Raw genomic sequence first — 25440 nt, 5'->3', positions numbered from 1 at the left:
AAATAAAATCTTAAAAAAAAACCCCACAGATAACACTACTATAGTCAGTGAAAGATCACTATCGACCAGGTACATTTTAAGTATCAACAGTAAACAGAACACACATATATATATAGCACTTTGCTGTTTTAGAGGTTTTCATGAACATTACATTATTTTGATTTTGTTATAACTTTGCAGTGTAGGCAGAATAATCATCCCACTACTACAAAAGGTAACTGACCCTAAAGGCCAAAAGACAAGTTTGTCCAAGGGGCCTGGTGAGCAGAAATAGTACAATGAGGATGAGAATCAGACCTTCTAATGCTCTTTCTCCTATGGAATGTAGTTTATGCATCACCTGAACACGAGACCAAAATAAAGTTTAAAGGAGTAAAAAAAATCATCAGTCCTCATTTTTTTTTCTGTCACCTCCACTTGTGAATGAAGAGAAGAGAGCATTTGAAAAGAATAGGCAGACTATACACTAGAACACCCTTTCCATCTCTCTAAATCCAGTAAGGCTTCTAGTAATGTCAAGCCCCAGACCGTAACTTTGAATCCAGATTTAGGGCAAAAAAATGACCTCAGACTAGAGCTAAATCTGCCAACACAAACAGCAGAACTATGGACTTTATAGCTTAATGTAAAATCCATACTAAGCCTAGATTTCAAGTTCTCTATAGATTAAATACAGCAGATTACAAAGGGGAGAGGAAGCCTGAATGTTGGAGAGAGTCTAATAAGAAAAACCACCACAGACTTCCGGCCAAGATGGAGGCATAGGCAGACACGCTGTGCCTCCTCGCACAACCAAAAGAGGGTCAGCAACAATTTAGAAACAAGATAACAATCAGATCTGACAGACAATTGAACTGTATGGAAGTTGGACAACCAAGGAGTTAAAATATACACATTCATCCAGACCGGTAGGAAGGGTGGAGTCCGGCAGCCCAGGGGAGAGGGGTCGTGGCACAAAAAGTGGTGGCACCGGGTGCGTAAGGCATCCTGGGTGCAAGACTGCAGCGGGAGGACCCTGGGTGCACAGGTGACTGGCATACCCAGCAAGGTGGCAACTGTGAAACAAGGCACTGTGTGCAAGGTGCCTGGCTGTCCGGGCAGTCCCACATTCTCACATAGATAAACCAAGCAAAATTGGGCAGTGAGACTGATCACACAACCCAGGGTCCCAGCACCCAGAAACAGAACCTCGGGACACTGATTGGAAACACCCGTGGGGGTTAAGGCACAGGGAGAGACTCCCAGCCTCACAGGAAAGCGAATTGGAGAAACCCACGGGGTCCTAGAACGTGCACAAACCCACCCACACGGGAATTATCACCAGAAAGGCCCAGTTAGCTTGGGGGAAGTGGCAGAAGGGACGGAAATCTGAGGCAGAGAGAAGCAAGAGCCATTGTTCCCTCTTGGACCCCACCCCCACATACAACGTCACAACCCAGCGACTGGGCTGCCCTGCCCTGGTGAAAACCTAAGGCTCTGCCCCTCATACCTACCAGGCTCGACCAGACCAACTCCCCCCGAAAAAGGCCTGAAGGGAAGATCAGATCAAAGCTCCACAGCAAATACAACTAAGCGATGAAGATATAGCCAGCCTGCCCATCAGATGCACAGTTCAAAGCACTGGTGATCAGGATGCTCACAGAATTGGTTGAATTTAGTCACAAATTAGATGAAAAAATGAAGGCTACGACAAATGAAATGAAGGAAAGTGCACAGGAAACCAATAGTGATGGGAAGGAAACTGGGACTCAAATCAATAGAGTGGGCCAGAAGGAAGGAAGAAACAACCAAACAGAAAAGAATGAAGAAATTTAAAAAAATGAGGACAGGCTTAGGAACCTCCAGGACATCTTTAAACATTCCAACATCTGAATTATAGGGGTACCAGAAGGGGAAGAGGAAGAGCCACAAGTGGAAAACTTATGTGAACAAATAATAAAGCAGAAATTCCCCAATCTGGCAAAGGAAATAGACTTCCAGGAAGTCCAGGAGGCTCAGAGAGTCCCAAAGAAGCTGGACTCAAGGAAGCACACACCAAGGCACATCATAATTACATTAGCCAAGGTAAAAATAAAGGAGAGAATCCTAGAAGCAGCAAGAGATAAGAGGACAGTAACCTACAAAGGAGTTCCCATCAGACTGTCAGCTGATTTCTCAACAGAGACCTTGCAGGCAAGAAGGGACTGGAAAGAAGTGTTCCAAGTCATGAAAGACAAGGACCTATATCCCAGATTACTCTATCCAGCAAAGCTTTCATTTAGAATGGAAGGGCAGATAAAGCGCTTCTCAGATAAGGTCAAGTTAAAGGAGTTCATCATCACCAAGCCCTTATTTTATGAAATGTTAAAGGGACTTATCTAAGAAAAAGAAGATAAAAAACATGTATAGTAAAATGACAGCAAACTCACAATTATGAACCACGCCTAAAACAAAAACAAAAACAAACTAAGCAATCAACTAGAACAGGAACAGAACCACAGAAGTGGAGATCACATGGAGGGTTAGCAACAGGGAAGGAGGAGGAGAAAGGGGGAAAAGATACAGAGAATAAGTAGCACAGACAGTAGGTAGAAAACAGACGGGGAGGGTAAGAACACTATGGGAAATGTAGAAGGTAAAGAACTTATGACACATGGACATGAACTAAAGGGGAGGAATGTGGGTGGGAGAGGGTATGCAGGGTGGAGGGGCGTGAAGGGGGGAAATGGGACAACTGTACTAGCATAATCAATAAAATATATTTAAGAAGAAGAAAAACAACCATAGAGAACACTATTAGTACACAGATTAATAATAAAGGTCTTGATGATTACTTTGAATCATTAAGAATAGACTATACGCTAGGTCACTTAAAAAGGCCCAGGGGTATAGGATGCACTTTACTTCAGCAAACCTTTACTGAACAGATGCTTTGCACCAGGCCCTATGGACAAACTTAAAAAAAAAAATGGTTCTTAGAGAGAGAGAAAAAGAAAGGGAGAGGGAAACAGGGAGGGATGGAGGGAAGGAGGGCAGGAAGGAGGGAGGGAGGGAATGAAGAGTAAGGGAGTAGGACGGGGAGAGAGAGATTTGTTGTTCTACTCATTGATGCATTCATTGGTTTCTTCTTGTCTATGCCCTGACCAGAGATCAAACCTATAACCTTGGTGTATCAGGGCAATGTTCTAACCAACTAAGCTACCCAACCAGGGCCTGGACAGACGTTTTTTTTTTTTTTAAAGATTTTATTTATTTATTTTTAGAGAGGGAAGGGAGGGGGGGGGAGACAGAGAGAGAGAGGGAGGGAGGGAGGGAGGGAGGGGAGGGAGAAACATCAATGTGCGGTTGCTGGGGGTTATGGCCTGCAAACCAGGAATGTACCCTGGCTGGGAATCGAACCTGGGACACTTTGATTCCCAGCCCGCGCTCAATCCACAGAGCTACGCCAGCCAGGGCTCAGACTTATTTTTATTAAGAAATGATCTAAATATAAAGATTTGCCATTTTAATTATCTGGAAATCCAATTATGTTTGAATATAAAGGAAAATATTTTTAGATGCCATTTTTAAGCGTCAATGTGAAGTATAGAATTTCCCTTTCTTAATTTTGTTATGCAAGCCTTCAAAATATATCTTTAATTAATACACCTAAACACATTATTTTAAAGATTAATATTAAAACAGAATTTCATTAAAAAATTACCCCTAATTTCTATGCCTTTCTGACTTATCTCTAATTTTGGAATCTGAAAGTTTGAAGGACTCAATGTGTAGAGATCTTAGGGTAGACAAAGGGAATACTGTATTTTGCTGTGTATAATGCAAAATGTGCACTATTTTGCCCATATTTTTGAGAAAAAAGGATGTGCACTATGTACGGTTAGCACCTGAAACACCTTGTATTTGTTGTGTTTTGTGATTATTTGTTACATAAAATTTCTTGTACCATAATATTACAAATAAATGCTAAGATTTTTTATGATACAAAAAACAAGTATCTAAATATAAATAAATAAAAAATTTGAATTAAAAAAATCAAAACAAAAGATTTTTTTCCTGAGAGTTTGGGACAAAAATGTGGGTGTGCATTTATATGGCAAAATACGATAGCTAAAATAATTTAGAGGCAGCAAAATCCAGTATTAAAAATTTAAATAAAAGTCTTTAGAATATCTGTAACAAATGAAGCTGCTCTTGGCATTTTTTCTTTAATGTAATGGCCTAGAAACTATGTTAGGCTAGGAGGATGAACAGGGTAGGGTAAAAGAATGTAAGTCATAAAAAGATACATTAGCAACAAATCATGACTTTAACAAGCTTATGGACCAGGGAGGTAAGTACTACATAAAATAATGATCATAACACAAGGTATTGCCGAAAGGTTATGGCAGTTAGGAGGAAGGTGAGGTTATTTTATACTTGGGGAATAAAGACAAGCTTCATAGAAGAAGAGAAAATGGCCAAGAGTATTTCATGGAAGATGCAATGCCATCAAGCAAAGACAGAATTAGTAAACTGACAGGAGACTTTGAAGAACAAAATATGATTTTCTTTTTTAATATATGAACTGAGAATAGTGGAAACTAAGAAAGGTAGGTTAAGGCCAAATAGTAGAAATCTTTGAATGTTGTCAGTTTAGATTTTATTTATAGGCAACAGGGAGTCATTAAAATGGTCTTCGAGCATGCAATGTGGCAAAGGCCTGAGGGTAAGTGGCAATAGAGTGATGAGTGATGAGTGATTACTTAGAAAGCTACCTCAGATGCACTACCTCACGTGAACTAGCCCAAGTGAGAACCTCTAAGTCATGAACTGAGGTAGGTGAGTGGGGAGACACTGCAGAAGTACAATGTACAGAATTTAGCATACTGGTAGATAGATGTGAGACACAAAGTTGGGGCAGGAGGGAAGGGCAACAATGGCATTGAGGTTTTAAGCCTAGGTAACTAGAAGGTTAATGGCAATATTATTGGAAATGGACAGGGAGAGAAGAAAAGCAGTGAAAACTAAGTTGAACTTTGCAACTCAGATAAGAAATAAGTAAGCCATGAGCAAGTGGGAGGAAAGAGACTGAAGAGGAAGTTATTTGAAGACTGCCATTGGCTACCTAGACAACTGAAGGACTACAATAATAAGTGATCAACTCTACTACTCCCATACTGATTTCTGAGTGGCATTTATTAAAACTGGGGACTATACAGGAGGCTAAAGGTAAAGATATCCATGTGACTTATTAAGCTCAAGTGACATTGGGGTAACTTATAGCTATGGAAAAAGCAAGCACTGCCTTGGAGGACAGAAGTATACTGGCTTCTTTTGGCCATTTATTGAAGAAAGTAAAGTTTGTGTATTTTTTGAATGCACAAATATTTAGCAGAACTACAGACTAGCTCCTTGATGAAAAAGTATCTAGTATTAGAATAAGTGGACAGAAATGAAATATAAATTTCAACCCCAAGTTATCAAAAACATTATTTATAAATATGAAGGGAAAAAACTCTGTTTCAAACACTCAGAAATAACTGGCTGGATTGTAGGAGTCTGTGTCTTGTTTGGAACCATGATTATTTTGCAGCAGAATAACACAGAGCAATCAGTCTTCTAGTTCTCAGGAATTTATGGAGGAGCTGAGGCTCATTTCCTGGGAGTTATTCTGGTTATGAAGATCATTTCTAAGAATGTATCCCTCTTCAAGATAAAAGCCATTGAACACCTTCCAAAGCACTGTACGGAGCATATAGGAGCTTTTAGGGCACCTCAGGCATAGCAAATCAAAGCAGGACACAACAAACCTTTTCTGACCCATCCTCAAAACCCTTTTGTCCTTACCTGGCTGCTGCCTTGCTGAGTAGTCCAGTCCATCTGCTTTCCAGACTCTCCAACTGTCCAGTGATTTTCTCTCTATCAGCCAGCTCAGCTGACTGAGCTATTCTGCCTCCTTCTGCTTGAAGCATGTCTACCGTGGCCTTTCGATCATCTAGGAGTCGCTGGAGCAACTATTGTTCACATGTTCAAAGAGAATGAAAAGTGGTAACAGAGGGTCACTTCAAAATTTGAAATAAGGATAAAAAAAACAAACAAAACAAAACAAAAAAAACCCAATCTCCACCTTACCAAATCCTAAGCTTAACTAACAGAAGTTTTTTTTCCACTTTGAGGCAAAAATATAAGATATATAGCATAGTTCCTATCATCCACATAAATGTTTCATATACTTGTTTTTTTTTTAAAGATTTTTTTTGTTTTTAGAGGGGGAAGGGAGGCAAAAAAAAAAAAAAGGAAAGAAACATCCAATGGTTGCCTTTCTGTGGCTTGTTGTATGCGCCCCAACTGGGGACTGAACCCACAACTCAAGCATGTACCCTGACAAGGAATCAAAGTGGACACCTTTCACTTTGCAGGACAATGACCAACCAACCAAGCCACACCAGGCAGGGACATACACTTGTTTTTAAACAGAGAATTGATTGCGATTACAATTGATTGATGGCTAACAGTAAATTTATTTTGAACCAGGAGAAAAATGCACTGGAATGAAAATAAAAAACCTGTATTTAGATAGCACCTTATACATAATATATACATTTAGAATACTGCTGATCCTGAAAACACCAGAAACCTTTTAAGTAAAGCTGTGACTGAAACATTGAAATAGGATACATGAACAAGTAAAATTGTTCAGTCTAATACATGCCACAGCAAGCCAGCACATTAAAGTAAGATGGTAAAAATAAATTTCTGTCTGTCTTTTCAGGATCACACAAAGTATGTGAGGATTCTACTAAACCTCCTGAACATGCTCCTTAAACTATAAGCAAATGTGTTGCCTGCCATTCCCTGCGGCTGTTACAGTTCACTGTCCCAACATTCTCACTTACCTTCTGTTCTTGGATCTGTGCTTTCACCACCTTATACTCAGCAGATGGAGGTTTCTGATTGGCTATGAGCTCCTCAGTGTCTGCCAACCAGCTGAGCAATGGCTCCAAGGCATCTTGAAACTTCCCACAATGCAACAAAGCCTCCTGTAGTTGTGCAATTCTTTGTGCAACCTGTATCAGACACAGAGGTTCATTATAAGCAAAGAGCTTTTTAAATTACTACTGACCTCTTTTAGTAACTACAGATTGCAACTGCTACATTTTCATTTACATTCAGGAAAACCTTAGATTTAGATGTCTCTTTGCCTTTCATTCCCAGTATGCCTGTTATCCCCTGCAGCTCCCCCACCGCCACCACTTACCTTTTTATTCAGTGTGTTCCATCGAGCATTGATCTCTTCCATGTCATGTTCCAAACCCTGTACATCACAGTTTTTTCCAGCACTCTGAATCAATCCCTGGCCAAGTCCATTCACCTGCTGTAATTTCATCTGAAGAGGATCCACCTGTTCTTTCTGAAACATCTAGATAATTGTAAGCCAAAGAAGATTTAATCTAGAGGAATCAGACCTTCTATACCACACAGTGACAGGTTATTTTAACAAAGAGGGCAGGAATAAAAAGTGAAAACAAGCCATTTTTACAAGGAACTATCAAGGAAATGTGGTTTCATATTTCAACAGCCTCTTTTTTTTTTTAAGATTTTATTTATTTATTTTTAGGGAGGGGGGGGGGGGGGGGAGAGAGAGAGAGAGAGAGAGAGAGGGAGGGAGGGAGGGAGAGAGAAACATCAATGTGCGTTTGCTGGGGGTTATGGCCTGCAACCCAGAAATGTACCCTGGCTGAGAATCGAACCTGGGACACTTTGGTTCCCAGCCCATGCTCAATCCACTGAGCTACGCCAGCCAGGGCTCAACAGCCTCTTATTGACAACTAATTACAGAGAATATGGCACTACTTAGGTCTTTAACCCAATCGATGACTTACTGTTTTTAAAAAGAATCTGTTTGCTTAATTTTTAATGCAAAAATCTACAGAGAGAAGCATCAGCCTTGAGATATCATAGAAGTAAATGTGATATATGTATGTAAATCCAAAAAGGGAAGATGATACCAAATGACTACTAGTTAAGATTAAAAATACCTTGGGGAATAGCTTTAAGTGACCACCGATATATGCAATACTCTTCTCTGACTAGGACTAATAAACTCAATTAGCCAAAACACATTAACAGTATGAAAAATGCCAACCACATAGCTTAATCCCCCTGTGGCTATTTAACTCCATTCTATTCCAGGGCCACAGACCACACACAATAATCTTGAAACAGTCTTCTCTGATTACAAAGGGAAATGGGCCAATAATACTGGGAAATGTCCTTAACAACTTCAGACACGTAACTCTGAGGAAGATGCAGATACACATAAAGTACTTAAGAAAATGAAACTATACATCCATGTTCACCACAAAACAACAGAACTTTAAAACAATGTGAACAAGTGTAACAAGCAATGTGTGTTTCTACCGCAGTTAAGCTCCATTGTGACGTAGACATTTCTAAAGGAAACAAGGAGAGCCACTACTTTTGCTACTCTGAGGAAAAGAGTGAAATAAATATTGTCGCTAATATCAGATTCCTTTCAATCATCACACTAATCTGGATATTTTTTCATTCTTATTTCTTCCATAAAAAGTTCCTTCAGTTCCTGTGAGACAATTAAGATGGAAGGATGACAGAAAATAGAAGACAAAAATAAATGTAAATTTTTCTGTTAAAGATTGGTTAAGATTAATTTTGGCCTATATGAAACCACAGATCACACCAGGATTAGGAAACTGATTGTAGAAAGAAAGTTGATGGGTGGGTGGGCTGTAATGGGAGTGGAGGGCTGAAAACTGTACTTGAACAATGATTAAAATAAAAGAAAAGAAAAGAAAAGAAAGAAAATTGGATAAGTGAGTCACCAGGGAGGAAAAGCCCTAGGGAACACTAAAAAGGGAAGGTTACAAAGGTAATTACCAGTGGGCTTCATTTTATACTGTAATTTGATTACACCATATTTTGTTAGGCAACACAACAAGGCAGTTCAGCTAAAAATGACAAGTTCCCCACAACAACATGGTTCCCAGAAAAAGCAAGTGCTATGATTCCATTTTGTATTGAAGTTGTTTTCACTGAAGAAAAATCAGAGCAAAGGGAGAAAAAAAGAACAGAACAAAATACAACTTCCATGTTTTAAGTTGCCTGGATGCAATAAAGTGGTGGTGGGGGTTGGAAAAGCAAAGAAAGCAGAAAGACAAAAGTACAGAGGAAGAAGTCAAGTGCAAGAGCTCCCCCTTTTACCCACAATCAAATCCTGTCTCATACTATGAGTGACATTGACATTCTTTCTGTGCTAACATGGTAGCCAGCAACTCCATGTGGCTATTTCATTTAACTAAAATTCAGTTCCTCAGCCACACTACATTTCATGTGAGCAACAGCCACATGTGGCCACTGCTTATTGTACTAAGCACAGATAGAGGATATAACTACCTGGGCAAGAAACTCTATTACAGAGGTGTCAGACTCATTTCCACTGGGGGCCGCATCAGCCCACATTGCAGTTGCCTTCAAAGGGCTGAATGTAATTTCCACTCCTTAACAGTTAAGGAGTAGTTACATTTATACAGTCCTAAAGTTATTTCAGCCCTTTGAAGGCAACCTTGAGGCTTATGTGGCTGGCCCCTGGTAGAAATAAGTTTGACACCCCTGCTCTATTGGATAGCAATGTAAATGTCACAGAAAAGTAAATATTTAAATATCTTAATCTCTTCCATATAAGAGAGCTAATTCTTTTTTTAAAAATTTGAACTTCATGAACATTTTCCATAGAAGCATCAGCTTTCTTCCTTCATTTCCCACCTCCTCTCTATGGATTGTGTTGATGCGGTATGGGTATTATTCTCATCTTTTTTCATAAGGTTAAAAATATGAAAGCACCTCTAAGTAAATGCTATCTAAATACTTATTTCGAACACAAGTGAACAGGATGTTAAAGAAAGTAAATTTGAAAACACTTGCTCCCTTCTCTCAACTCCCAAATAAAGCTGTTTTGCCAACCCGGTGCTTTAAGACTTTAAAATTCTTACTCCTTAGTATCTCAATTGGGCTGTGCCATGTTATTAACTAAGCAGGCTGGTAGACATTTCCCAGAGCAAACATTAGTAAAAATTACTGCAAGGATGTAAGATACAATAAGGACATAAAACAGAAAATTTCCCAAAGAACATCTTAAACCACTTTTATCTTTGGTAATACCATATTCTCTTAGTTTCCATCCTGACTGATCCTTTCTGATGTCCTTTGTGCTCTTCCAGACCTCCAAATGTTAAGTGCCCTGGGCCTCTTATTCTATATTCTTCTAGGCAATTCTATTCATTCTTGTGGCTTTGAATATTCACCATGATAAATGCTTATGACTTTAAAACTGTATATCCAACAGACTCCTTAATATTGTCATACAAATGAACCACAGGCATTTTGAACCTAACCAATCTAAAACTGAATAGCACTTCCTACTTTCCTCTCCTGACCAAATCCGTTCTTCCCCAAACCACCAATTTACTACTGTCCCCATCTAGTCAGTTGTGTAAGCTAGAAATGAGAAACATCCTTGGTATCTCCTCAGGTCTTGTTGATTCTACCTCCAAAATATATCTTAAATCCACCCAACTGTCTTCACATCTAGTTACCTCTCTTTAGTCCAAGCAACCTGTATAACTGCAGTAGCCTAGCAGGTCTCTCTATTCTGTCCTTGATCTTAAATCTGTTCTACACATTGTAGCCAGCATGATTTTTTTTTAAATTGCAACACCATTCAGTGTTTTCTGTATTATGCCAATAATCTATATACTACAAACTAATAAAATATAAAACAAAAGAAATCTGAGATTTATAAACCCCAAATAACATTGAGAATGTTTACTCTTAGTGTGGAGCGGTTTGCTCCAGCTTTAAACTGAGAGTAATCTTTTATTTTATGAAAGATTTTATTTATTTATTTTTAGAGAGAGGGGAATGGAGGGAGAGAAACATCAATGTGAGAGAGAACAGTAAGTGGTTTGCCTCTCACAACTGAGGACAAACTGAGGACAAACCTGCTCCAACTGAGGACAAAACCTGCATCCAGCATGCTGCCTGACCAGGAATCAAACCAGCGCCTTTCACTTTGAGCAATGATGCTCAACCTACTGATCCACACTGGTCATGGCAACAGAGAGTGATTTTAAAAATGTAAATGAACTCATGGAACCCATCTACCTTCTGGAGAGCAAGTGGTTGGTGGACTCTATGGTGTCCTGAACAGAAAGCAGGGTCATACCTTGAGGAATTCCAGGTGGCGGGCACCCCTATGTTTGTGGTAAAGGCTTACTTGCCCATTAGTGGGTTCTTTGGCTTCACCAATGACCTGAAGTCCACCATGGGTGACCAGGCTTTCCCTCAGTGCAGTTTGACCACTGGCAGATCCTGCCTAGAGACCCCTTCCACAACACTAGTCCCCCAGCCAGGTGGTGGCCAAGACATGACATGCAAAGACCTAAAGGAAGGCATCCCGCCCTGGACAACATCCTGGACAAATGTAGGTGTTCTCCCTGCAGCCTGCCACCCACTGGCTCACAATCAACCACAACAAGCACTCGTTCTCAACACCGCAAGACTGTCCAGACACAGGGCTGCTTCCTGGCAGGTTCTGGGGGCCACTCTGTGCCATCATTCATCATGAACACTTGAGGCTATTTCTATATTTATTTGAAGATTTCAGAGTCAACAGAAATACCCTGGCTGCAGGGACTTATTTGGCTGGTGGGGGACGTGGGATGAGACATCAATACTTTTTTCTTCTTCTTCCCATTTGAGGGAAATGCAAATGTCCTCCCCCCCCCCCCCCCCCCCGCCATTAAATGTATTAAGAGGTTTATTTGAGTAAACAGTCTGCAGTGAATTTCCCAAGAAAGGGGGAAGGAACAAGCAGGTAGACATTTGTTTGGACAGAAGCTAGAAGGCAGGAAATATTGTACTATGTCACCATGAGCACTTCCAGCTGTGTTAGTGCCACTGGAGTAATAAATCTGAGTATGGTGGTAGGAAAAAAAAAATAAATGAAATCATTTCACTCACCCATTTAAAATCTCCCAATAACCTCTCATGGTTTTTAAGGTACAGATGTTTTTGAGGATGTCTTTGCAGTCCCTGCCTCATGTTGCCCCCGCCAACCTCTCTAGATTCACTTCAAGGCACTCTTCTGGAATCTATGTCCACTGTGGTCTAGCCACTTGGTCTTTTAATTCTAACATGACAGGTTTTTCCCAGCTTCCATTTCCTCTGTCTGGGATGCTCTTCCCTCTCCTTGCCCAAGTAACTACTATTTATCCTTCAGATTTAGTTTTAAAATCCCTTCTGTGACACCACAATTGAAATTAAATACCTTATTTCTTATCATAGTCTTTATTTTTATTTAAAGCATCTGCCACAACTTGTAGCTATGTAGTTGCGTAATTTTTGCTTAATGTCTGCCTCCCCCACTGTAGTATAAGCTCCACAAAGGCAGGGACCATGTCAGCTCTATTCACTGTAGGATCCCCAGTACTACCTGGAACAGAGCAGGTATGCAATAAATATTTATCCACTGAATAAATGAATCACTATATAGAAATGGTGCTAGGAAAAGCAAACAAATCCAAGAAGGTTTTGCTAATCAGCTAAGCATTGAAACACTGAACTGAGATTATGAGGCTCTCCAGTTTTTGCCTGAAAACTTTTGGGGCAAATTTTAATTTTATAGAACCCTTATTTTATATAAATGGTTTTTCTCTTCCTTAGTGGTTGGAAATAAGAATAAGGAAGGCTACAAATAAGAAAAGCATTTAAATAACCACAGATTGCTCTCAGTGGGCCTAGATTCCACTGTAGAGATAGCAAATAAATTCTCACATTTTACTTCTGTGAAACTCTCATTGTTATTAGAAAGCTTGTATCTATTTAAAACATGTATACATGTGTACATTTGTGTATATATACACACACAGATGCTCTAAAAGAATTCACTCTAAATCATTCTGGATATGACCACTTGTTGAGTTCTAAGTGTTTATGTATAAAAATGGAAGGTTTGATTGCTTCTAGAAACCCTTTAGGAAGATATGAAATCCATCTATTTTTCATCTTGGAAATTTTTTTCAACAATTTAGCAAAATTTCTATACTATTACCTCCATAATCATGTGTATGTTTGTTTTTTAAAGATTTTATTTATTTATTTTTAGAGAGGGAAGGGAGGGAGAAAGAGAGAGCAAGAACCATCAGTGTGCGGTTGCTGGGGGTCATGGCCTGCAACCCAAGCAAGTACCCTGGAATGGGAATCGAACCTGCGACACTTTGGTTCGCAGCCCGCGCTCAATCCACTGAGCTACACCAGCCAGGGCTGTTTTAATAAACATTTTCAAAATAGCCTCTCTACATCCTTATTGATTAATAATCTTGGCAATGGCTACACATTAGAATTCTCCTCTTGTACATAGTTGTAGGCATCTTGCTTGGAGATATTCCTTAAAGTAACCACGCTGGGCTACTATTTCCTTCTCCTGTCATTTATAACAGGCAGCGTGTCATGACTACCTACTGTAACTGGAAGGATCCTTAGAAATTACCTAGCTGCAGCTACTCACTCTGTAGATGAGGAAACAAAAGATCCCAAGACTGATACTAAGGGTTTCCCTGAATTTTTTCCTTTATGCAGATTTGATTGGCTCCTTATAAATTTAATTTTTGTACTCCACTATTTGTTGCTGTAAGCTTTATACTAAAAATATTCTAACTAATAATGCCAGTGACTTTGGACAGGTTACTGGGACCCTGGTATTAATCCCAAAGTCACTAAAAATCAGAAAACTGTATCAAATCCATCTGAAGAGTGATGCATTCTAATTTAATGGAATGATACATTAAAAAAATAATTGATGAAGCCCAAGGCAACACCACCACCACTCAGGAGGACCCGTGACAAAATTGACAGCTTAAGACCCACCATCAAAATTATTTTTGTTGCTGGTAGCTTCATGTTTAAATGGTACTCTAGCCAGCTAGGCTGCCCTGAAAAGCTCTGCAATAGGGTGAATGAGAGAACACATCTTTCTTTTTTTTTTTTCTCTTTAAAATTGATTTTAGAGAAGGAAGGGAGGGAGAGAATGGCTGATTCTTGTATGTACCCCGACCACGCATCAAGCCTGCAACCTTGGTGTATCAAGATGATGCTCTAACTAACTGAGCTACCTGGCCAGGGCAGGACCCATTTTCTTGAAGCATCCATACATATTCAGGACATTGCTACTCATCCACAGTCAGTCAACAGTGAATGCCTACTACAAGGAAGGTACTGTTTTGGGTCCTGAAGATGGTGTAAAACCGAAACCACCTCCTCTCTCAGTAATCCCTGACTTTATTAGATTAGGTTAAATTTCTAATTCCTTCACTCCACTGCTTACCCCTGAATAAATGACACCCGGGCAGTGACCTATTAAATTTGCCCATCTCAAATTCCTTTGACCAGGAGTGCTCAAGGACATGAACATTGTCCCCAAAAGCTTCCTAACAGTTTGTTCTCTAACATTAGGAATTTCAGAATCTTGGAGTTAAGGGATACCCAGGAGAACATGTAGCCCAATTTGCTTATTTTATAGATTAAGAAACAAGCGGTATAGGAAAGGAAAAGTAACTTGCTTCAGGACGCCGAGTTTGACAGGATGACTGAAATACCTCTCTTCTTCAAAAACATTATTACCTTATTATGGCTTTAATAAACAGCTTTTTATATTAAGAAACCTATAATTCACGTATCTGTATATTGCTTTAACCCAACATGCTCTGAATTCTTCCTACTAACTAATGTATCTATTTGAAAGGGGGCGGGAGGATATTGACAGTGATTGAAATCCTATACATTTGACGCTTTAAAAGGGTTATTTCATTTTTATCCTCACAAACCTCCCAGGTTCTGCCTTAACAAATGATGAAACTAAAGGCTCAGGACATCTACCTAATTTTCCCAGAGTGGTTAAAAAGTATCTCAGGTCTCACTCCAAAGCCTATACTCCAAGCTGTATGTGACTGCTGACATCACTGATCAATTAGCAGTCCACTGCTTAGCAAAAATGTGCTTACTCTAATTTCAAAAGCAGAAGCACCCATTCCTGCTTATACTCTTTTTCAAAATGTAAACCAACAACTGTACACATGCCTATCTTTAGGTTTTTGTTATCTCTGAAATAAAAAAAGGAGTAAGAATGATCAAGTTTGCCAGATAAAAATAAGACATATTTCCCCCCATTAACTCAATAAAAAGACCAGGAAAGCCCAGGGGCCCTAAAGGGAACCAAAAAAAGGCCTATCTGTGCCCTTGCTAATCACAGCCAAGTCAGAGAACTCACAAACCTCACTTTACTCTCCATTTTCTTCCCCAACAAAATGAGCAACAATTACCTCATTTGAATTTAATCCATCAGTTGTAGCCAGAGGCACTTTCCCATGCAACACTGCGCCAGTCACCTCTTTTACTTCAAATGCTGGAGAATCAAGGTCCTCCTTGATCCACACTATAGTGGAGGAAGACTCCTCTAGCACAGGAGTTCCTTCTTCTGAGATAGGCACTGAATCAGTGTGGACAGTATCTCCAAGGAAGGGCACACCAGCAGGGAACACTTCCTCCACAGCAGGCACTGCAGCAGCTGGAGTGAGGGGCTCCTCTGGGGTGGGCACTTTATCAGCTGGGGCTGCAGGCTCCTCTGGGGTGGGCACTGCAGTAGCTGGGGATGCAGGTCCCTCTGGGGTGGGCACTGCAGCAACTGGGGCAGCAGGCTCCTCTGGGGTGGGCACTCTATCAGGTGGGGATGCAGGTTCCTCTGAGGTGGGCATTGCAGCAGCTGGGGCAGCAGGCTCCTCTGAGGTGAGCACTGCAGCAGCTGGGGCAGCAGGCTCCTCTGGGGTGGGCACTCTATCAGGTGGGGATGCAGGTTCCTCTGAGGTGAGCATTGCAGCAGCTGGGGCTGCAGGCTCCTCTGGGGTGGGCACTCTATCAGGTGGGGATGCAGATTCTTCTGAGGTGGGCATTGCAGCAGCTGGGGTGGCAGGTTCCTCTGAGGTGGGTATTGCAGCAGTTGGGGCTGCAGGCTCCTCTGGGGTGGGCATTGCAATAGCTGGGGTGACAGAGCCCTCAGGGATGTCCTCCCCTATGGTGGGCACTGTAGCAGCTAGAGTAGTCCCCTCAGATGCAGGCACTATAAGAGCTGGGACATGTGCTTCTATGGTGGCCACTGAAGCAACTGGCACATCCTCCTCTGGAAAGGGCACTGTGACAGCAGCTACAGCAGTTTCCTCTGGGGTGGGCACTGCAGCATCTAGGGCATCTTCTATAGTGGGCACTGCAGCAGGTGGGGCAGGTTTCTCTGGAATGGGTATCCATTCCTCCAAAACTGGTTCAGTATTACTAACCTTGGTAACTTGTTCCCCCAGAAAGACACTTAGCAATGACTCCGAGTCTCTTATTTCTGTCTCTCCTCCATTCAGTGATGCCATATTCAGCTTGAGCTTTATGTCATTCACAGGTCCCTCTCCATCACTGCTATGTCTCAGTTCTCCATCCAGCAGGTGCAGACTCAGAATCCCTGACTCGGGGAAGTCCCTATGGAAATGTGCTGGGCCTTGGTCCTCCAAAAGCTGGGCTTCATAACCCAGCTCTTGTGTCTCACCATAAACTTTCTCCATAGACAATTCACAAGGATCCACATTTCCCAAGGAAGTCAGACTACTTTCTTGATTAATAGTTCCTTTCTTCCCTTCCAAATGAATTTCATCTGTTAGTAAATGTGAACCATACGATAACACCTCTGCTTCAGATCCTGAGGTAATATCTGTTAGTTCATAGTTAAAAGACTGGAGGGGAACCCTTTTAACACACTCATCATTCCCCCCAATCTGACTGCAGTCCACCTGGGACAAACTGCCACTTTCTTTGGCCAGCTCAGCTTCAAATGCTGGTAAGTTTTCTTCAGGAGAAGCCTTGCAATCAGAGTTGGGCAGTCCTCCTAGGTCTAGCTTTCCCAGTGACTCCAGATGAGGGGAGCATCTAAACTTAAATTCCCCTACAGTCTTGGGGCTAAAAGGCACTTTTTCACACTCCTTCTCACTAATAGTGGAAGTGTCCCTCGTGGTATTAGAGTGGGCAATAAGTTCCATAGCATTAGGCACCTGAGAAGAATCCAGGGCATTAAAATATTCACAATCCAATTCAGCACCACTGTCTTTCATTTGTACATTTAAAATGCCTACATGTTCCTTTTCTAAGGCAGCCCCTGGAAAATGACTAATTACAAGTGAATTTTCTGTATCCTGGGATAGGGGCAGCTCTTCAGAAGAAGCTTGGTTCTCCAGCTCAACTAGAGATACTCCTTCATACAAACATTCTTTTTCAAGTTCTAGAAACATCTGCACTGAATCTGTGTCAGAGAGCTGCTGCTCTGAACTGACAGGACCAACAGTGAATTCTAAATTGGATACAAGACCCTCTAGCTCCTGGGCGGTTCTGTTTTTCAGCTCACCTATAGCACTCTCACCTGTGAGACTGCAGCTGTAATTAAGAGATGTATCCTTGAAAACAGAAGCCAAATGGTTTTCAGCTGGCTGTAGGTCATCAGAGCAACAAATATGACCAAGAGCAAGGTGGTCAAAAGTCTCCAAGAAAGCTGAGCAATCGGATCCATCTTCTACCACTGCTATAGTGTTTGCTTGGTCTCTTTCTTCAAAAATACCTGCTAGGCTATTCTTTTTCTCATCTGCCATTAGAAAAGTCTTTTCTCTCTCTGACAGTTTTTCTTCCTCCCACTCCTCCTCAGCCTCCATCATAATCCATCGCTCATCCTCCTCAAACTTTAGTTCAGACTCCGTTTTCTCTCTTAGGCTAGGGGTTATGAGAACATGCAATTCTGGATCCAACAGCTCCTCACTCAGGCAAGGGGAGAGAGGTGGCATTTCCACAGTGCAGGCTGTGTCCCCAAGGGGGTGGTGCTTCTCACTGAAGCCTCCCTTAGCCAAACTTTTCATGGCTCTGGGCCAGGTGGCACTTGAAAATCTGTGTTCCTGCATTACATCTGTGTTACCACTTGCTGCTGCAGCTTCTGATTCTAGAGGCTGGAATTCATGGGGAGAGCTCTCACTGTGCTGCTGAAATCTGAAGTCTTGGCAGTTTCCACCTAAGTTTTTCACATCCTGTACTTCTGGAATACCTATGGATTTGGACACATGTTCCAGAGTTACTGACTCGGACTGAGGCTCCCTGTGGTCCAAATGACCAGAACTTTCTGTGAATGCAGAACTAGATTCCTTCTTCTCTTGCAAGGAAGGATTTGAAGCACCAGCTTCTGAAACCTCACTGAGAGAAGCTTCCATCCTTTCTGCAAATTCTGGGAAGTTGGGTGGCATGAAGGATTTCCATGACCTCCTGTTAACATTGTCTTTGCGTTCTGCATTTGGTCGCCTTCTGGGTGGCACAGGTGCCGACTTCTGCACATCACTGCTTAGCTTCAGTGCATCAAATATTATCCTCTCATCTAGCTTTTTGCCTTCTGGTGCTCTAGACTCAAAAACATTAGATGCTGCTCCCAAAGTCCCATTACTGGATATAGTACTTCCTTCCATCTTTTCCATGGTGCTTTTAGAAGTCTGATTAAGCTTTGATCCCTGGTCAATTTGTTCATTTATCCTCATTGTATCATATATAGACCGCTGTGGAACATAACAATCCTCTATGTAGCCATCTTCTTCCTCTCCTTTCCCCAGGCAGGTGGGGTTCTGTCTTAAACAGTCTGGCCTGCTGAGTGGCTTACCCATACTTTTTCAATCAAAATGAACCATTAACCTTTTACAAGTTTTCTGTGAGTTCTCCAAAAATGCATTCTGTGTAAGTTCAAAGTCCCTTTACATATTCATAATCCCAAACCACCAACCGGATTTGTCCTCCAGAAAGGCCTGTAAGTCCCACTTTGAAACCATGCTAAGAGAAGCTCCAAGAGGAACAGCTTTTTCCTCACAGACCAGCAGCCTCATAGTTGCAGATAAGTGGTATAATTTAATCAACATACAAAATAATTCCCTGTATGGCTTTTTTAAAAAAAGAGCACTGCTCTACTTTAGTCAATTAAAAAATATGATATTGACAAGTCTTAATACCTAGTTCCACTCACTTCTCATCCAAGCAGAGTTGGAAGCAGAGGATTTATACCAATTGTGTCCTTTAACAATGGCACAGCCTCTCTAGTCTTCATGTAAAGCCCAAGCTCCTAAGGATTCCTCTCGTTTTATCCTCAGTTCCACCCCTGGAGAGTCCAGCTGGTCTGAATTAGCCATTCGCCCTCCCTAGTTCGGGTGTTTGCATTTGAACTGGGCTGGTCGGCGGATATTCCAGCAACTTTAAACACAGGAAGTCCTTCATTCGGGGCCAGTTTGGGGCTTCCTGTCTCCAAAACATCATGGCATTGTTGTGGCTCCCAGAACACCCTCCGCTGTGGCCACAAAACAAGGCAAGTGGAGCCCGGCGCCGGGCCTTTGAGAGGCCGGCAGGCTGCAGCAGACGCCGAGGGTCTGTCGGAAGGGCTCACTCAGCGCTGCCCACTCCCCCGCGCCATGCCGCGCGCCCTGAAGGCCAGGGTTGTCTCACCGCAGGCTGGCAGGTGGCTCCAGGCCGCACCGGCCTCAGGTCCTGCGCTCAGGAAGTTAGTTTGTCCCTCGGGTAGCTGAGTCCCGCGTGCTGTGGGTGCCGCCTTCCCCGCTGCTGCCGGTCCCCGGCCCGAGCCGCCGCGCGATGGGCTGCATGTCAAGCAGCCGCCTCTATTCTCCACCGCCGCCACCCGCGGCCCCACAGTCCTCCGTGCCCGCAGCTGTCACGGTCCCGGCATGCAAACTTCTGGCTGGGAACAAAAGGCTTCGCTCGGGCCGGGCGGGGGCGAGCCCTCCTCCCCCGCGCCGTTCGCTCGCCGCTGCTGGAAGTGCTGGGCTGGCGCGCGGCTCTCCTCCCCCTTCCCTCGCCGCCGCGCCGCGCCGCCCCGCCCCGTCCGGGCAGCCCCCCTGGAAGCAAGGGAGCAAGACGCGGAGTGCCTAGGGGAGGAGGAAGGAGGCGGAGCCGGGGCGGAGGCAAGGAAAAAGAACGACCCGAATCTAAGAGGGAGGGGACGGCGGCAGAGGGGATTGGAGGCCGAGGCAGCGAAGGAGGGGCTTCTGAGGCGCTCGGAGCGAGGGAGCCGGGGCGCCAGCGGCTCGGCTCAGCAAGCCCACGCCCCCCGCGCCCGTCGGACGGAGGGAAAGTCCCGCCCCCTCGAGGGCGAGGGGAGGGGAGCCAAAGCGCAGGAGTCAACGCCGTACCGCGCAAATCCCCTGACAAAGGAAAGCCCCGCCCTCTTCCCCCAGCCCGGCCCCTTAACGCCCCCGCGGCGTCCCACCGCGCAGAGCTCCGAGCCCAGCCCAAGGGCGAGCTAATGCAGAAGGGGCGCCCCCGCCTCCCCCAGCCTGGAGGGCTTGGCTAGGGCCACTCGGGGCTCCATCTGCCTGCAGGGTTGCATCGGCTGCTGCGGGCCGCCCGCCTCGATATCGGCTTCAGCTCTGCCGCCAAAGGCTGTCAGAGTCTCGCCAATGTCACCTTTGGCGCGCCCCTGCCGGGCCCAAGAACACTCCAGCCTTAAACCCCGCACTTTCCAGGTGTTCGAAGGAATTCGGTCACGGTCAGAGACCAAGTTATTGGATAAACTCAAGGCACCTTCCCTCTCCCCCTTCTCATTTATAGCAGGTCTTGCGCCGTTTTCTCACCAGGATTTCACTGCCCACAGACCTAGTGGTGTCAATGACTGAGGAATGGGGATTGAGGCAACGGGGCAGCGGAGATACCAGCAGCAGTGCCCCACGCCCAAACACCTGGGCTCCTTTATTGCTGCACACACCCAAGGAAACCTGAGCTTCCGTGGGGCCAGCTGAAATGCATGGGTCTGCATTTCAAGTTTGAAGATGGAAAATGCTATACAGAAAGGCGGCCCACCAGCCCGTCCACAGCTTTTTGGCTTTCAGAAAAGCTAAGTCACCCGGTGACTGTTAAACAAAGAAAGTACAAAGGGAGACCCAGGAAACCTCTATTAGAGGCAGCTACATTTTTGAGGGGGAAATGCAGCTCCCTTTGTGATGCCATTTTCTGAAGGGGAAAAATAATAAAATTTCTGAATCTTTGTTGGATCATGTGGTCAACACAGTCAAACTTATAGGAAGATTATGTCTTTTCTTTACGCAAACATTAAGTGAAGCCAATAGTCAGTGTATGGTGATCTGGCAGTGAAACCCTGAGCTGAGCCTTAAGCTTACTTAAGGAGCCAGAGAAGTCCTTGGCAACAATGAGGTGTGTAGGCTGAAGCCTGTGCTCAGAATTAAACAACTAACTTTCAACAGCAAACTCTTTTACACTTTATTTCTCACTTCGAAAGAGGCTGCTGATCAATTCAGCCCACTCAAATCCGAAAGACTTTCTCCCCATATGTAAACTGAAAGAGGGGGGTGCAGACTGGATTGTGTTTTGGCTGCCTTTCTAACTTTAATATTCTTTATTTAAAAACATTTAAAGAAGCTGCCCTAGAATCCCGAGTCCTCCTGGTCCTATACTGCAGACATTAGAACCTTGTCCTCTAAGGAACAAACAGTAGAAAGAACCAAAACTGCTTGACCTGCTTGTGCTAGGCAGTGTGATCAACAAGAAGTATCTGAAGGACGGGGATGTGGGAGGAAGGAAGCTTGTTCTGGATGTCCTCCGTAAGCTGACACCTGAAGACTCAAGGGCAGATTCAAATAACAAAGAGCTTTCTCACAGCTATTTAAAGAATAGGGTGTCCCTTAAAGTGATGCCATTCCTGACTTTGGAAGTGTTTGAGCAGAAATTCAAGCAATCAAAAAAATTCAAGCCATCACTTCGCAGAGATTGGGGAACCGGATTTACAGTCATCTAGAAGTTCATTTAGAATAAATTTAAGGTCCCTTCCAATCTGACACACTGTGTTCCTAGGGCTTGATCAATTTACATATCTGACACTTAACATTTCAGGAAATCCAGGTTTTAATTTTTTTAATTATTCAGTACAACTGGAAAAATCCAGGGAAGGTAAGATCAATTTCCCTAGCAAATATCTCTGGCCAATACACTCACTTAAGTATTCAGATATCATAACACTGTTAGTGTGCCAGGGCCCCTCTGGTTGAAGAATCTGTGGAATTTTGGCTCTGGACAAAGGGGTGGGGTGGATATTCTATTATAAAGAATGATCCTGATGTGGAATTACAAACTTCCCAGGCAGAAAATTCCTTTCCTGTTTCCCCACCATATCAGGTGCCAATCAATTCAGTCTTTCTGGTCTTTTCCCTCTCCACACCTGTACCCCTATTCTCACCCACTCTCACCAATGCTCCGGATTATAATATAAGTAATAAGTGGAACATTTTAACAACTATGAAGTTTGGATTCAAATTACTTTTCAATTGAAGTCACACTTTCTCTGACTAAAGTGTTTTTAGGGCAGTATATCACAGAAAACTCCCAAAGTGCAAGCACAATCTTAAAAGATTACAGAAAGTCAGTCCACTCAATGCCTATACACCCCCCCACAAAAGAAGCCAAAGATTGCTTTGCTCCTTCTTTATCATCAGTATGTGCTTACGGAAAAAAAATCAAGGGAGGAAGCACAATCTTTCTTTCCTCTGTGTCTTATTTTTTATCTGTTCATGCATTCCTCCTTAGTTTTGGTATGTGATGGCTGCCAACAGCCATCACAGTGACTGAAATAAATACCTTGATATAGCTTTCAGCCTCTTGTTACCCCGACAGCTCTAACAACAACAACAACAATAACAACAACAACAACAACAACAAGCAGCATCTGTTCATTTCACATGCTGTGTGTAAATTTTTTAAGGGAGAAGTACAGGGAGCTCCAGAGAACCACTGTGGATGCTTCGTCCACTCCTGCAACCACAAATATATGTGCTGAAGCCAAATTTCAAATTAGTTTCCAGTTAGTTGATTACAGAGTTCCAACAATTCTCTACTCATTTAGAAACTCCTATGAACAGAATTTGGTGTCCTATTTTCCTTTACTGAACTTAGAAGAAAGAAAAATCTGGGCCCTTCCTGTGTCTTCCTAATTAAGACAGCCAGGGTAGAGTCTCTTCACACCCTAAAGCAGCTCCCTTTCCAAGTTTTGGACTTGGCATTGTGCCTCTGTCTGCCTTCAGATTTAAAAGAGTAGACCCTTAGGACCATCTGGAGACCGCTGGTCCACACTACCTCAGATTCTGTAACACCTCCCCTGCCCACCCAAGAGGATTAGTGCTGACTAGAGGAAGATACAGAAGACTGGTTGAATCCTGCCCATTCTAAATCTATAAAATGCCTTTCATTTTAGGATCTCTAGACTTTACAAGCATTTATTTAGTGGCAAGTGGAAACTCTACAGTATAAGTCTATACCTGTTGGGCATCAGTTTATTACATATATATATATACTACTGAGTGGCTCATTAAGCAATACAACAAGAGGTGAAGCTTGTTTTAAATGGCATACTACAGGCCCTGGCTGGTGTGGCTCAGTGAACTGAGCGTCAGCCTTTGAACGTAAAGGTTGTGGGTTTGATTCCCAGTCAGGGCACACACCTGGGCTGTCGGCCAGGTCCCTGGTTGGGGAGTGTGCGAGAGGCAACTAATCAAGGAGAGGCAACCAATTGACGTATCTTTGCACATTGATGTTTCTTCCCCTCCTCTCTCCCTCCTCTTCCCCTCTCTAAAACAAACAAACAAACAAACAAACATAAATTAAAAAGGCATGCTATGGATATTTGAACTCTCGTGTATTCCTAAACCCACGAGACTTTCCACACACTCTGCAGGAACTCTCATGACCCCATAAGCCCTTTCCTGTTTGTAGACTTCAAAAGACAGTGTATTAAGTCCTCTTTCAGTCACTCACCAAGACAGTGGTAATGACAAAAGCATGGGGCTTTGAAAGTTAGCAAAGACCTGACAAAAGAGTGGGAGGAAAGGAGGCAAAGGGAAGCAGGGAAGGTTTTACGGAGGAAATCAAGTTCACTCATTAGGACTTGTACAGAGGGTGAGGTAAAAGGTTTATAGTTGTTTGCATGGAAAATAATATGATAATTAATAAATAATAATACAAGAATGAACTCTTAAGTGTTTTGTGTACTTATAATTGTAAACCTACTTTTGCCCCACAATGTATACAGAGATGGTGAAGACAAGGATTTCTAAGTGAAGGGCTAAAGGCAGGAAACCTAAAAATGCATGGACCCTAAAGAAGCAAATTTGAAGTCAGCATGGCTTAAATACAGGGTGTATGAAAAGGAAAAACGAGAGGTCAGAATGGTAAACAACTCAAGGCCAATTCACAAGGGCCCTTGAACACCAAGCCAAAGACTTTATGCTTTACTCAGAAAACTATTAGTATATCAAGATTTACTTATTTAAATTTACCAGAGAGCCCTGCTTGGTGTGGCTCAGTGTACTGAGTGCTGGCCTGTGAACAAAAGGGTCGCTGGTTCAATTCCCAGTCAGGGTACATGCTTGGGTTGTGGGCCAGGTCCCCCATGGGGGGCATATGAGAAGCAACCACACATTGATATTTCTCTCCCTTTCTCCCTCCCTTCCCCTTTGCCTGAAAATAAATTAAAAACAAAAAAACAAACAAAAAAAAACTTACCAGGCTCATGAGAATTATTGAGTGGTGTATGGAAAGTTTGCTAAGAGTTTGGGACTGGGTGCTCATTCAACTATTATTTTAATATATATTAAGTTATTTTAAAAAATCGAAATCCTTAAATTTATAAATGAAACGTAGGGTGGTAAACTTACTTGTCCAGAGTAACACAGCTATTAAATTCCTGGACTCTTAAGGTTTGAGCCTAGGTCTACAGATATACAACTGCTGTCACTGCATACAGAATAAACTGTAGTGGGAAGATTGCAGCTGAAGCTGAAGGAGATTACAGTTTAGGCAAGTGGTAACAAAAGCCTGAGCCTGGGAAAATGGGATGTGGGGGCCATGAAAGAAATTGCAGAGGCAGAATATTTGGATGTTACAACTGACCAGATAAAGGGTTTAGGGGGAAAATAAATTTAAAATAATGCTGTAGTAATAGTCTTGGATTACTACACAGCAATACTATAAAACACAAGGAGGGAGGAAGAAAATATTTGAAGAAGGTAACACATTTTAGAGCACAGTGAGTGTGAAGTACTCAGGGCTACTCATGTGGAGGTGTCCAGAAAGACCCCTTATACAAAAAGCTGAAGTTCGGGGTAGAAATACAGATTTGGAAACCTCCAATGGAACAGTGAAGCGGTCAGACATCCTAGGGGTTGCAATGTGGACAGAGAAGACAAGGCAAGTGACAGAATTTCAAGAAGCATGTGTTTGGGACATAGGAAGACAAACCAAAAAAGAAAGCAGAAGAGTAGCCAG

At 42.8% G+C, this 25440-nt stretch overlaps 1 protein-coding gene across 1 annotated transcript in view; it reads right to left on the bottom strand.

Moving 5' to 3' along the window:
- Positions 1-25440, bottom strand: part of MACF1 (microtubule actin crosslinking factor 1) — a 325706-nt gene that overhangs the window by 48353 nt on the left and 251913 nt on the right. Inside the window, 3 exon segments of the mRNA XM_036027482.1 lie at positions 5809-5975; positions 6858-7028; positions 7220-7381. Of these exon segments, the coding sequence (XP_035883375.1) occupies positions 5809-5975; positions 6858-7028; positions 7220-7381 (500 nt within the window).

This window comes from Phyllostomus discolor, chromosome 5 (assembly GCF_004126475.2).
Source record: "Phyllostomus discolor isolate MPI-MPIP mPhyDis1 chromosome 5, mPhyDis1.pri.v3, whole genome shotgun sequence".
In the NCBI taxonomy this organism is placed as follows: domain Eukaryota; kingdom Metazoa; phylum Chordata; class Mammalia; order Chiroptera; family Phyllostomidae; genus Phyllostomus; species Phyllostomus discolor.
This window is presented reverse-complemented; position numbering and strand designations above follow the sequence as displayed.